Source organism: Pteronotus mesoamericanus, unplaced genomic scaffold (assembly GCF_021234165.1).
Source record: "Pteronotus mesoamericanus isolate MK-2021 breed Mesoamerican mustached bat unplaced genomic scaffold, CSHL_Meso_final contig_73, whole genome shotgun sequence".
Classification (NCBI taxonomy): Eukaryota; Metazoa; Chordata; class Mammalia; order Chiroptera; family Mormoopidae; genus Pteronotus; species Pteronotus mesoamericanus.
The window spans coordinates 9,738,739-9,751,305 of record NW_026555245.1 but is presented as its reverse complement, the minus strand read 5'-3'; the positions used below and the strand labels follow the sequence as shown (position 1 = coordinate 9,751,305).

The 12,567-nt window shown below is 33.7% G+C and overlaps 1 protein-coding gene across 3 annotated transcripts in view; it reads left to right on the top strand.

Moving 5' to 3' along the window:
* The window catches only part of VPS13A (vacuolar protein sorting 13 homolog A), a 217,821-nt gene that overhangs the window by 181,471 nt on the left and 23,783 nt on the right, over window positions 1-12,567 (top strand). For 2 of the 3 annotated variants that reach the window (XM_054583005.1, XM_054583003.1), the window contains one exon: window positions 8,962-9,076. In XM_054583005.1, the coding sequence (XP_054438980.1) occupies window positions 8,962-9,076 (115 nt within the window). Of the gene's footprint in view, window positions 1-8,961; window positions 9,077-11,619; window positions 11,883-12,567 lie in introns of those variants that run through there. The other variant, XM_054583006.1, reaches the window with a different exon arrangement.

The window sequence follows — 12,567 nt, the reverse complement described above, 5'->3', positions numbered from 1 at the left end:
AAACCTATAATATAGCAAGTTGCATATGATCTTCCTGATTCCTTCTGGTTTTTTTTTAAGTTGTTGCCTTGATAGAGTTTTCTTTTATTCATCATTCATCCCCAACAGCCTGAAAGGTTTGGCAAGCAAGCTTTGTTATCTTGATCAGAATACATTACAGTAATGTAATGCTACATGTTATTTATAAAATCAGCAAATATAATATTGATTCTTTTGGTGGCAGAACAAAGAATGACATTTTCTGTTTTGAGTTCAGACCCATTTGCGTTCACCCTTCCTTCATAATATTTTGTTAAAGATTATCACATCCACTTCCTCTATTCCTCTTCATTTGTGCAAATTTTAAAATATGACCTCTTTCCTCCAAATTAAATTTAGCTTAAGGCTGAAATTTAGTGTTTGCATTGTTGTTACCTCTGTTCTAGAAGTTTGCAGCATGGACTGCAATTGATTAAATTCATGCTTATGAGACCTAATTTAGAAAATTAGGTGGGTGGCTATCCTCCTAATCTGTTTCCTTTTGTTTTTTCTTTTTCTTCCTGCTCTAAAGAGATAAATATTGTCATTGGATGCTTCTCTTAAGTCACTATTTCATACTCTTTTACCATAATTGTGGATGTTTCAAGTTTCCTAATTTAGAAGTAGGATTGGAAAAAAAAGGGTTCACAGTCTATTCTACCTGTAACTTTAGTTTCACAAATGTGTTGAGTCATAGTGCTCAGAGAAGATCAAAAGTCCATGAAACATAAGGAATTCAAAATATATACAGATCTATGCAGGTGTCTACCCAGACTGCTAGAAAACCTTACATTTATCTAAAACCATACAATCTATATCCAGCTACATTTCCTTTAAGCAAAATAAAACATTTTCAGAAAAATAAGACTAAAAACTAACACAAAATGTACTTGTGAAGGACATTGAAAGAAAAAAGATGTTACAAGAGTCAAATGTATGAGTATAATTTAATGAATAAATCTGAACTATATAGAAACAATATTAGAACCAAAATATTAAAAATAATAAGATACAAATTGGAAAGGAAATGATTGGCATTAAGCAGTGTAATACCATTTCTGAAGATGATTGCTATATTAGATAAAATAGACATTAAGATAAAAAAGCAGCATCATTTTAGGTAAATAAAATAATTAGCTAATGATAAAAAGAATAGCTAATCAAGAAGATACTAACAATTTTGAACTTGCACTCAACTCACTATATATTCAATCTTTATACAGCAAAAACTGAGAAAATTACAAGAAGTTTCCAAATCTTTCATAATGGTGGAAGATTTAACATTTCCCTCAATAATTGATATATCAGGAAAACAAAATTAAAGTAAAATTATTTGCACAGTTAACAAGCTTGATCTGAAACACATATATAAATAAAATATTTATTGATTTAACACATTTAAGAGAGCATCTTATATGTCTATATACTGTTTTAATCAGCCAGGGAACTAGATATGATTACAATTGGCCAAGTCCCTGTCCTCATACAGTTCATATTCTAATGGAAAAGTATAGACGAAAATAAGCAAACCGATTAATATATGATATACTAAATGGTGAAAAATTCTATTAAGAAAAATAAAGCAAAGTAAACTGCATAAAGAGGTCCAAAGTGATAGGGAGGAAGGTGGCTATTTTATATATGAGACGTTCAGGGAAGTTTCATTAGTAAGATTAAATTTGAGGAGAAACATCAAGGAAGTAAGGTGGTGGGCCATAGTGGGCCGTGGTGGGAAGAACGTTGGAGGTATTGGGAACAACAGGTAGAAAATTCTGATACAGGAGTATGCTTGGCCTGTTGAAGGAACAGCTAGACCAGTACACCTGGAATAGAGCGAGCAAAGAAATTTGGGAAGGTGCTACAGAGGATGAGCAGGGAATTAGATTATATAGGGCATGGTAAGTCACTGTAAGGACATTGGCGTTAGTGTGTGTGTGTGTGTGTGTGTGTGTGTGTGTGTGTGTGTTTAAGTAAGAAGAAACTTTGAAAGATTTTGGAAAACAGAAAAACTGTTACCAGATATGGCCAGTCTGGAGCAGGTCTGCCTCAGACTAGCCTGTAGTATGTGGGTTCTTGACTTCATGTAGGAAACATTTCACGAGTCCAGGTGATTTTGAGAATGTTTATTACATGCAGGGACAATGAATTAAGGAAGGACTTAAGGTAGAAGAAGCAACAGGAGAGAGCCAGGGTGGTGCTCTGCTTTGGCTCCCTAGAAATGTGGTAGGAAAGAAGTGAGCTCAGATGGGTGTGCTGTTAGACCACTGGAAAGTAAGAAAAAAAGCAGCCTTTGGAGACAGGATCAGTGGGTAAGCTTCAGATAAGCTGCTGCTGCCCACTGCTCCCCTGTTTGCAAGTCTAATGGGGACCCTTTGAGTTTAGGAGAAAGTAAAAAGTTCATGCCTGAGAAGGGGCATGGGCGTGCTCTAGAGTGAGCCACACTGGGTCTTTGCCTTGAGGGCTTTTAATTTTCTTTTTGTGACAAGAATGTTAGGGGAAGGTTTCAGAATATTCACCAGCTTTCCAGGTGTATTTTTAATATGCTGCTGCATTAAAATGAGTGTGTAGGGCATTTGGGATTATATTTTGGTCTGCTTTACTGTTTCATTTTTATCTTGGGTCTGTCTGGCTCTAAGCAGGTTTTTGTTATTTGTTCCCTTGACTTCATCTGTTCACGGTTTTAGCTGGCACAGATGGCATTAATTGGATTTGTGTTCTTTATTTTCTCGACCAGGGTGATATAAGCTATGTATTCTCTTTTTAGGGTGGAGAGGTATAAACCATTTGCTCTCAAGTGTCCTTGGTTAGGGAAGAATAGGTCTTGCAATTCACTAGCTGGCTATAAGTTGTTCAAATTGTTTGGCCTTGTTTGATTTTCTTGTCTTAGTTTCTGTATTCCACTTGCCCAGGACTTTTCCTAGCTTCTTACTGTCCTGTCGCAGAATGATGCAAACTGGTTGCTATACTAAAAATAAACCACAAGGGGATAATAAAGAGGCTTTTACAATAACCCAGATGAGAAATGATAAGAAGTAACCCAGATGCGATTGTTACAAGGGGTCATGTTCTGCATGTGTTTTGAAGGTAACAGGATTAATTTATAAATGGGATGTGGGATATGAAAGAAAGAGAATCATCAGCGATAATTCTAAATTTTTTCTGAACTATTGGAAGGATGGGGTTGTTATTCCTTTTAGGGAATTAGAACCTTTGTTTTGAGTGTATTAAGTTTAACTAATGGACATCTGAATGGAGACATCAAATAGTTAATGAGAGAGGAGTTTGGAGTTCAAGAGATGGTCCTGGCTAGAGTTAAAAATTTGAGTTTCATGAGCCTATATTAAGGTGGTTAAAGCCATAATGTTGGATGAGATCATCTAAGGAAAGAGAGTGGTAAAGAGACCAAAAAAAAAAGGATCCAAGGACTTGGCTCTCAGTCACATCGACATGTAGTAGTTGAGGAAATAAAGAGGATCCAGCAAAGGAGACTGAAAAAGAATGGTTATTAAAGTAAGAGGAATAATTGAAAAAGTGGTGTTCAAAAGCCAAGAAACAGACCATCTCTTATACTATTAAGAGAAATCTCAAAATCTCAACCACCCCCCGCCATATTATTGATCTTATGAAAGAATATTGATTTGAAAATCTGACATGGAACTTAAAACAGAACTTATTCCTTTCTCTTCAGAACACTCTTCCCTCTGCTTGTTAGCATGGTCACTTTCTTTATTCAAAAGTTGTCTTCCCAGCGAGACCTTCCATGGCCACCATAAAATTTCAAAGTATCCCTTACCCCCACCTCAAATGCTTAACATCTTTCGTCCCTCTCTTATTTTTTTCTCTTTGCTCTTACCACTGTTTAATACAGTATGTATTTTCCCTTGTTTATTTGTCTCTCCTGCTACTGTATAAGTTCTATGAATGCAGTGGCTCTTGTGCTTCCACAGCACTTATACTATTGCTTGCGGTGTAGTAGTTTTTTTTTAAATTAAGATAATTGTAGAGTCACATGCAGAGAGATTCTTCATACACTATATTATGTTTCCTGTGGCTGCTGTAACAGATATCACCAACTTGATGGCTTAAACAACAGAGATTTATTCTCACTGCTTTGAAGTCCAGAAGTCAGGGATCAAGGGGTCAGCAGGACTGCGCTCCTGGAGGGAGGAATCTGCGTCTTGCCCCTCACACCTTGTGCTGGTGGCTGCAGGCATTTCTTGGCATGTGGTTGCATCACTTCAGTATCCCCCTTCATCTTCACATCACCTTCTCTGTATGTCTGACCTCCTCCTGCCTCTCGTAGGAGGACTCCTGTGGTGACATTTAGAGCCCACCCAGATAACCCAAGATTATCACCTCATCTCAAAATACTTAAATTAATCACATAGGCATGGACTTGACCATTTAAAATAACATTCAGAGATTCCAAGGATTCAAGACTGGTGTCTTTGGGAACCACTATTCACACCACTATACTTTGCCCAGTTTCTCCAATGGTGATTAATATTTTGTAAAACTATAACACAGAATCACAAGCAGGATATTGACATTGATACAACCCACTGATTTTATTCAGATTTTCCCCGTTTGACTTGTACATATTTGCTTGTATATACACTAATTCCATACAGTTTTATCAGATGTATTTTTGTGTACCCACCACCACACTCAAGATACTAAACAACTCCAGCACCACAAAAACCTTGTGTTGCCCTTTTATAACTTATAGCTACATCTACCTCCCTCTTATATAACCCCATAATGTATAATGCTGCTTTAAACACCCTAATATCTAGTCTATCTAAAATTGAGATATAATTTACATATTGTACAAACACACCATATTAAATGTACATTTCAGGTATTTTTCATTTATTTACAAGATTTTGCAACCAACACCACTATATAATTCCAGAACATTTTCATCACCCCAGAAAGAAGCCCTGTGCTTGTCATCAGTCACTTGCCATTTCCCACTCCACTCAATCAATAACAACTACTGCTCTTCTGTCTCTATGGATTTGCCTATTCTGGACATTTCATATAAAAGAAATCATACAGTGTGTGGACTCTTGTGGCTGGATTATTTCACCCAGCATTATGATGTTTTCAAAGTCATCCATATTGTAGCATTAATGAGAACATTTTTATGGCTAAGTAATATTGCATTGTATGGATATACCAGTCAATGGCTGATGAATATTTAGGTAATTTACAGTTTCAGACTTTTATAAACAATGCTGCTAAGAACATTCATGTTTAAGTTTTTGTCTGAACATATGTTTTCAGTGCCCTCGGGTTTATAGTGTTTAGAAGGGGAATTACTGGGATGGTGTGGTAACTCTGTGTTTAACTCTTTGAAGAACTACCAGTGTCCAATAGCACAGCTGCACTGTTTTACATCCCCACCAGTAAGGAATGTTTTTAATTTCTTTGCATTCTAACACTAGCTATTTTCCATTTTTCTTTTTGTAGCTAATCTGTTGAGTGTAAAGTATCTCATTGTGGTTTGATTTGCATTTCCAAGTGACTAATGATATTGAGCATTTTTTTTGTGCATGCTTATTGGCCAGGTGTATATCTTCCCTGCAAAAATGTCTCCTCAGCTTCTTTCACATTTTGATTCGGTGGTTGTCTCTTTTTTTTTAAATAGTAGGAGTTCTTTATATTCTGGAAACTAGACGGCATTTCCTCTTATTTGTGTTTGGTCTTAGCTTTCTTGATAGTGTTTTTTGATTAAATCTAGTTTATCTGTATCTTTGGTTGCTTGAGCTGCCATGAAGATTAACACCTATATTTTCTTCTGGCTGAGTTACAGTTTTATCTTCTAAATTCAGGTCTTTGATCCACTTTGATTATTTTTTGTATATGAAGAGAGGTTGGGTCCAAATTTACTCTTTTGTATGTGCACATCTAGTCCCAGCACCATTTGTGGAAGAGACTGTATTTTCCCCCATCGAGGGATCTTAGTACCATTTTCCACATCAACTAACCATAAATTTGAGCTTATTTCTGGATGCACAGTTTTATTCCATTGTTCTATATGTCCATCCTTATGCCAATAACATGCTGTTTTCATTACTGCTGCTTTGTAGTAAGGTTTCAAATCAGAAATTGTGAGTCCTCTCTGTTCTCCTTTTTCAAGATTGTTTAGGTATTTTCTGAGACATTTGAATTTCCATATGAATTATATAGGATCAGTTTGTCAATTTCTGCAAAAAAGGACAGCTGGAACTTTGATAGGTGTTGAATTGAATCTGTAGATCAACTTGGAGATTATTGTCATGTTAACAATATTAAACCTAATCTATGAAAATAGATGTCTTTCCATTTATTTAGATCTTTAACTTATTTCAATAGTTTTTTGTAGTTTTCAGTGTGTGTCTTCTCTTCTTGATTCTATTCCTAAGTATTTTATTATTTAGGTGCTGTTATAAATGTTTTAATTTCATTTTTGGATTGTGTATTGCTAGTATATAAAAATACAACTGGTTTTTGTGTATTGGGCTTGTATTATGCTACCTTACCAAACTTGTATATTATCTCTAATAGTTGTTTTGTGGATTCATTAGGGTTTCCTATAGATAAGATTATATCATTTGTATACACAGGTGGTTTTACTTCTTTCTTTCTGATCTGCATGCCTTTTGTGTCTTTTTCTTGCCTAATTGCCTTTGCTAAAACCCTGAGTACAGTGTTGAATAGAAGTGCAAGTGCTGGGCGGAGGTGAGCAAAGTGGGGGAAGTGGAAGACACCTCTAATAGTGTCAATGATAACAACAACAACAAAAAAAAGAATATGTAGTTTGCTGTTACTGGATTGAGTGTTCTAGATATGTCTGTTAGGGCTAGTAGGTTATAATGTTCTTCAAGTCTTCTATTTCCTTGCTGATCTTCTGTCTATTTGGTATCCATTATTGAAAGTTGGATATTAAAATAAGTATTATTATTGAATTGTCTTTTTTTCTTTTCAATTGTCAGTTTTTGCTTCATGTATTTAGAGGCTCTACTGTTAAGTACCTACACGTTTACAGTATTTCTATCTTTCTGACTTATTATTGACCCTTTTCTCATGGGAAAATTGTCCTTCTTTGTGTCTAATAAGAATTTTTTTTCTCTAATTTTTTTTATCTTACTATAACTATTCCAGCTCTTCTTTGGCTATTGTTCATGTGGCATATCTTTTTTCTATCTTTTTACATTCAACTTAATTGTTTCTTTGACTCTAAAGTGAGTCTCTAATGAACAGCATAAATAGAGTCTGTGGGGGACCCCCAGTTTGCCGTGGATGAAATAACGAGTCGTTCTAGACACTAATTGCCTGTCAAGAAAAGGGAGTGGCTATTCCCTCTAATGGGGAATGCCCTGAGCCCTTCTCTGAAATGCCTTTTATTGAGAATGATATGTGCAGGGGTATACAGCATATGTGCAAAGCTTACCAATCCACGTCAAAGAGCTGTAGATAACAATAACAAGGGTATATAGATCAGCCTTGGGTTAGGGTCTGTCAGACATATTGACATCAGATGGTCATTAAGCCAAAGGTTCAGGGGCTCAGGAATCTTTTCTCCTGCTTTGAGACCAAACACTTGATTTTTTCTTATCAGGGCAGTGAAAGGAGAGCAAGCTTCAGTAAATATAATGCATTCTTTAGGCCAGATTTCCCAGGGCACGCTCAGTGCTAGTATTGGGTCGTGTCTGCCACCCAGCATTTCCGGTTTTCCCGCTGAGACTTACAGGCCCTTTTAAAAGGCCTGGCTCACACGGGGCTACAATTTCTGATACCACACAAAATGGTCCCCAACAAGGGTCCAGCACAAATAACACCCCTTTTTTATTACAAACTCTTTTATTACAAAATCATAAGCATGTAATTCTGTAACATAACAATATCACACTCAAGCATACCATATGACATTTTGGGTGGAATGTTCAAATTAAAACTGTAAATTATTACACCCATATTATTACCCTACCGACCGCACTCAAGCAGGTGTTATTTCTGCCAGACCCTATTTTTTACCCATTTTGCCAATCTCAGCTTTTAATTGAAATATAAATACTGTCCATGCGTATGTGTCCAGATAGATAGATAGATAGATAGATAGATAGATAGATAGATAGATAGATACATTATGTGGTAAGGTATCATGAATATTTGTTGAATGAATGAACCATTCTCATGTAGGTTCATAAGTTAAGAACATTTAATAAAATATTCAAGTACCAAATTCAGTGATGCATATATGTGTTTCAAACAATACATATCAAGCCCAAGGAGAATTATGAGGGATCTGATGGTATTTGAACATTAGAAAACCATGTAATGTGATTTATAGCATTTCGATTAAAGAAAATAAACCATATGGTCACAGCAATGATCAGGAAAAAAATTCTCATTTAAAATTTATTGCCCATTCAAGATTTTCAGAAACAGTAACAACCAAATAATTATTATAAGCAGACTAAAAGTAGAAATGAACTCTCTTGGCTTGACAAAAGGTGTGTTTAAAAAGCAAAACAGAAATGTTGCTAATATCTGTACTTCGTGGAGAACTCTTAGAGAGTTTCTCTTTTATGTTATGAATGACAAGGGATGCCTGAAAACCTCTCTTATATTTATCATTGTACTGGAGGAACTAGGTAGTATCAGAGGAAAAGAAAAAGGATTTAAAGTTCTTAAATCAGAAAAGATAACGCAATACTCATTTGCTGATTCTCTGATGTACAAAGTCCAAGAGGGACTATAAACAAACTTCATTACTGTTCTACATTTTTCTAGAGAATTTACATTATTTGTGGCATAAAGACAAATTTTGAAAGAAAAGTGATATAACAGTCTTATTTTATCAAAAAGAAAATTGTTTTTAGTAACTGCATTTTAAATACTGCTTATGAACATTCAAATATTTTTAAAAATCAAATTGCATTTTTTTCCCTCCAGGGCTACAGATACTTCTGATGAAGTGCAGAGTCTGCGACCCCCTAGGTTCTTTAATGAAGATGGAGTTATCAGACCTTATAGGCTGAGGGATGGTACTGGAAATCAAATGTTACAGGTGGGTAACTTGTAAGTTAAAATTACTTTGGTCAAGTTAGCTTTATTAAAAGTCGCTATAATGCTTCAATATATATTAGATTTTTAAAATTTCTATATGATTTGCTTAATTCCATTTATAAGTTACTTATATTTGCTTAGGTTTTAATATACATTTATTTACTATAAGATTTTTTTTCTTTTTTACAGGCATCAAAAAGTTTGATATGAAAAGAGTTAATGCATGACTTTGCAAGTGAAAGCCAACAGTAGATTGTAGTCTTAAAATTTACAAACTACGTACAGCTGTTTCAGTGTTTTAAATACAAAGAAAAGCTTTTGTATTGGTAACTTTTGTATAGGATTTTTAGTGAATCTGACCTTTCACAGGGTATTCTTAGTTCTGTGCTGGATTTGGTAGATTTGTTGAAAGCCATTTGTGCCTGTATACCCTCGTAGTTGGTGGTACATTTTAGCCAATTATACCATTTCGTTTTAGGGTACTTCCTTCTCTTTATCAAACCAGTAGGAGCTTTTTACCAAATATAATTCTCATGTCCAATTCGGCATGGATAAGGAGAAAAATCAGGACCATTGCAATTCGAATTCTTGAAGTTTGTGTGTTTTTCTTTTGAAGATGCTCAAGTGGCCAAAACGCTCTTTCTGCTTTATGCTTATATAGTCCATTTAAAACCTTGTGGAATTTGATAAGTAGTTCACAAGCCAACATCTTCTAGCAAGGAAAATTATCTTTTGGAACAATAGACAGTTGGGTGGTAGAATATTATATCTGTTTAGATTACTTTATTACTAGTGAATTGGACTTCTTAAAAATCTGGATTATGGTATAGGTAATATACATCATAATAGGTTATGCCATTTTAAAGTAGTTTGTGTGGTTTAGATTTAGAACGCTAAATTAAATTATTTTTGAAAACAAGGAGTCATTACGTTGTATAGACTTGAAAATATTCAGGGTAATAATATACTGTGGGGCTATAACCCTTCCTTTATAGCTTTAAAATTTTAAATATTGTCATATTTGAAGTGATTAAAGATTTAAAACTTTAATATTTTGCTCACTGCATGCAGAGTATATAATTTTGCATAAAATGTACTTTCATCTAATATAGTAAAGCATAACCATTGAATTAATGTGTGGTACTTAGTAAAGTGATTTTACATTGTTTTTAAAATACTTTTTAAAGCATCAAAATAACTCCATGTTGAGATGGAACTGGCAATCAAGTGGGAGGCTGAGCTCTCAAGGGCATTTTGCACTTACAGAGGCAGTGTGTCATTCTGTGGAAGAGGGAAATGTTGCAGAACTAACCTATGGTTCATACATTTGAAACACATATTTCTACTCAGTCCTTGCCTTCCCTTTTTAGAACAGAACAGGTTACTTACATTTTACTAGACTGAATAGTTAGCAAGTCATCTTTTAAACAACTAAAAATATTTAAGAAACTTTTAATAAACTTAATAGGAAATAAGTATAAGTAAATAAGAATTTAGAAATACATCATCATTGTTAGAAAACAGATTATGTGTTATAATACATAAAAAAGCCATGAGATAACAAACGTTTCTCATGGTTGATAACTGGATTTCACTGACAGTTTATTCTACATCTTCATTAATTGCTTTTTGAAGCTTTAAACTTTGGGATTTAAAGGTCATGACTTTTTATTGTATATCTAAAAATGTGTGTATTCTTTTTAGTAGGCCAGTCTCAGCACTTACTGCTAAAAGAGCTCTTTAATTGACTAAAAACTCATAGTCCTTCTCAGCCATTACTGTTTTTCAACAAAATTAAACAGTATTAGATGGAATACCTATAGGAATTTACCAGATGCCTTAGGATGTTCGTGGTTAACGTTCTCTTACAGCTGTAACTGGGTTGTTGCTTTGGTGGTAACAGTGCCTCTTTGAATCAAAACTCTATTGTACTATTAACAAATGCTCTAAAATATATGAATGCTGTGGTAAAGTATTAGATGACATAGAAACAGCATTTAAAATCTCATCAGCTTAGGAGGTAATCTTAGTGATTTAACAGTGATACATTTAGAATATTGTATCTAAATTGAATTGAATTTAGATACATTGAATACTTACAAATATTTCTCCTTTTATTTTCTAATTTCCCAAAAATAGTGCTCTGTGTTTACTAAATTATATATGCCCCTATATAATAATTAAATGTAAAATACACTTTTGTTGTGTATCTTTCTATCTAGAAAATAGCACATTATTATAGTGCTTCCTAGTGGTAAACTGAAGTTGCATAATAGAGAAATAGAATAATTCTAACTTATCCCTAGAATACCTTATTGGTATCACCAAACTATTTTATACATTAAATATAGCAACCAGTAGAGTTTAGTCTGGGTCTGTTAAGTTACGGAATGTTATATCCATAATTACTGTCCTATCAGAGCTAAAAAGTCTGCTTCAAAATTATTCTGATTCCTTGAACATTTTATAAGTTTATATGTTTTCCAAGGAGTGTGTCATTCTTAACTAACATTGTGCTTCTTTTTCCCTTTGCCATGCTTACAGAAAATTCAGGTCTACAGGGAATGGATTATGACTCACAGTAGCAGTAGAGATGATGATGATGATGATGATGATGATGATTAGTCAGAACTCAAATGTTAAAATTTATGTGTTCTTTGTCATTTCATTTAAAATGTTTCATTAACATGTTTTGTATGACTGCTACCATAACAATCTTATGTCATTTTCAGTGTGTTAAAATACTTTTCCTTTTCAAAATGTTTTTCTACACACTTTCAAAAAGCAAAATAATTGCATTATTTAAGCACAGAAAAATGTATTTTACATCCAAAGTATGGTATACTATATATTATAGAATTTGTTTGTATATATTTTGTAGTTTTGTAATAGTTTGTCTTTAAGATTTAAAGTTAGCCTTAAATTTTTTGTTGATGTTCACTAGCTTTACCTTATCTTAAATTACCTGTTCGTTAGCAAAACATCATTTTTAATGTTCTTTGTACATGTTTTGGGCTGTAATGTAATGCCATTGTGAAAAAAGAGAGAATACTAATAGCCAATATTTTATCTTTCTTTAGCATTTTAAAAGTATTTTTGTCAAATTTCTTTTAATGATAATAAACGTGTATAACTTGAAGCAATGCAAATTTGTTGTTCTATTCCAAAAAGATAGTTTGGACTACTATTATAAGGAACATTTACAATTTTTCACAGAAGTGATAATTTATAGTCTGAGAATGAAAAAAGTGTTCTTTTGTTTACTTTTTATTTTATTTTTTTGTATGTAATATATATCATATGATATATGTAAAACAATGAACCAAGTTGGTTTTACAGTCATTATATTTACTTACTAATTTACATATCCATATGCTACATCCCTACTATAAAATGATACAAAGTAACTCAACACAAAAGAATTTTTATAATAGACATAGTTTTTCTTGGTAATAGTAGAAAAATGCTATCTATGTCTCTGGGAGCAAATTT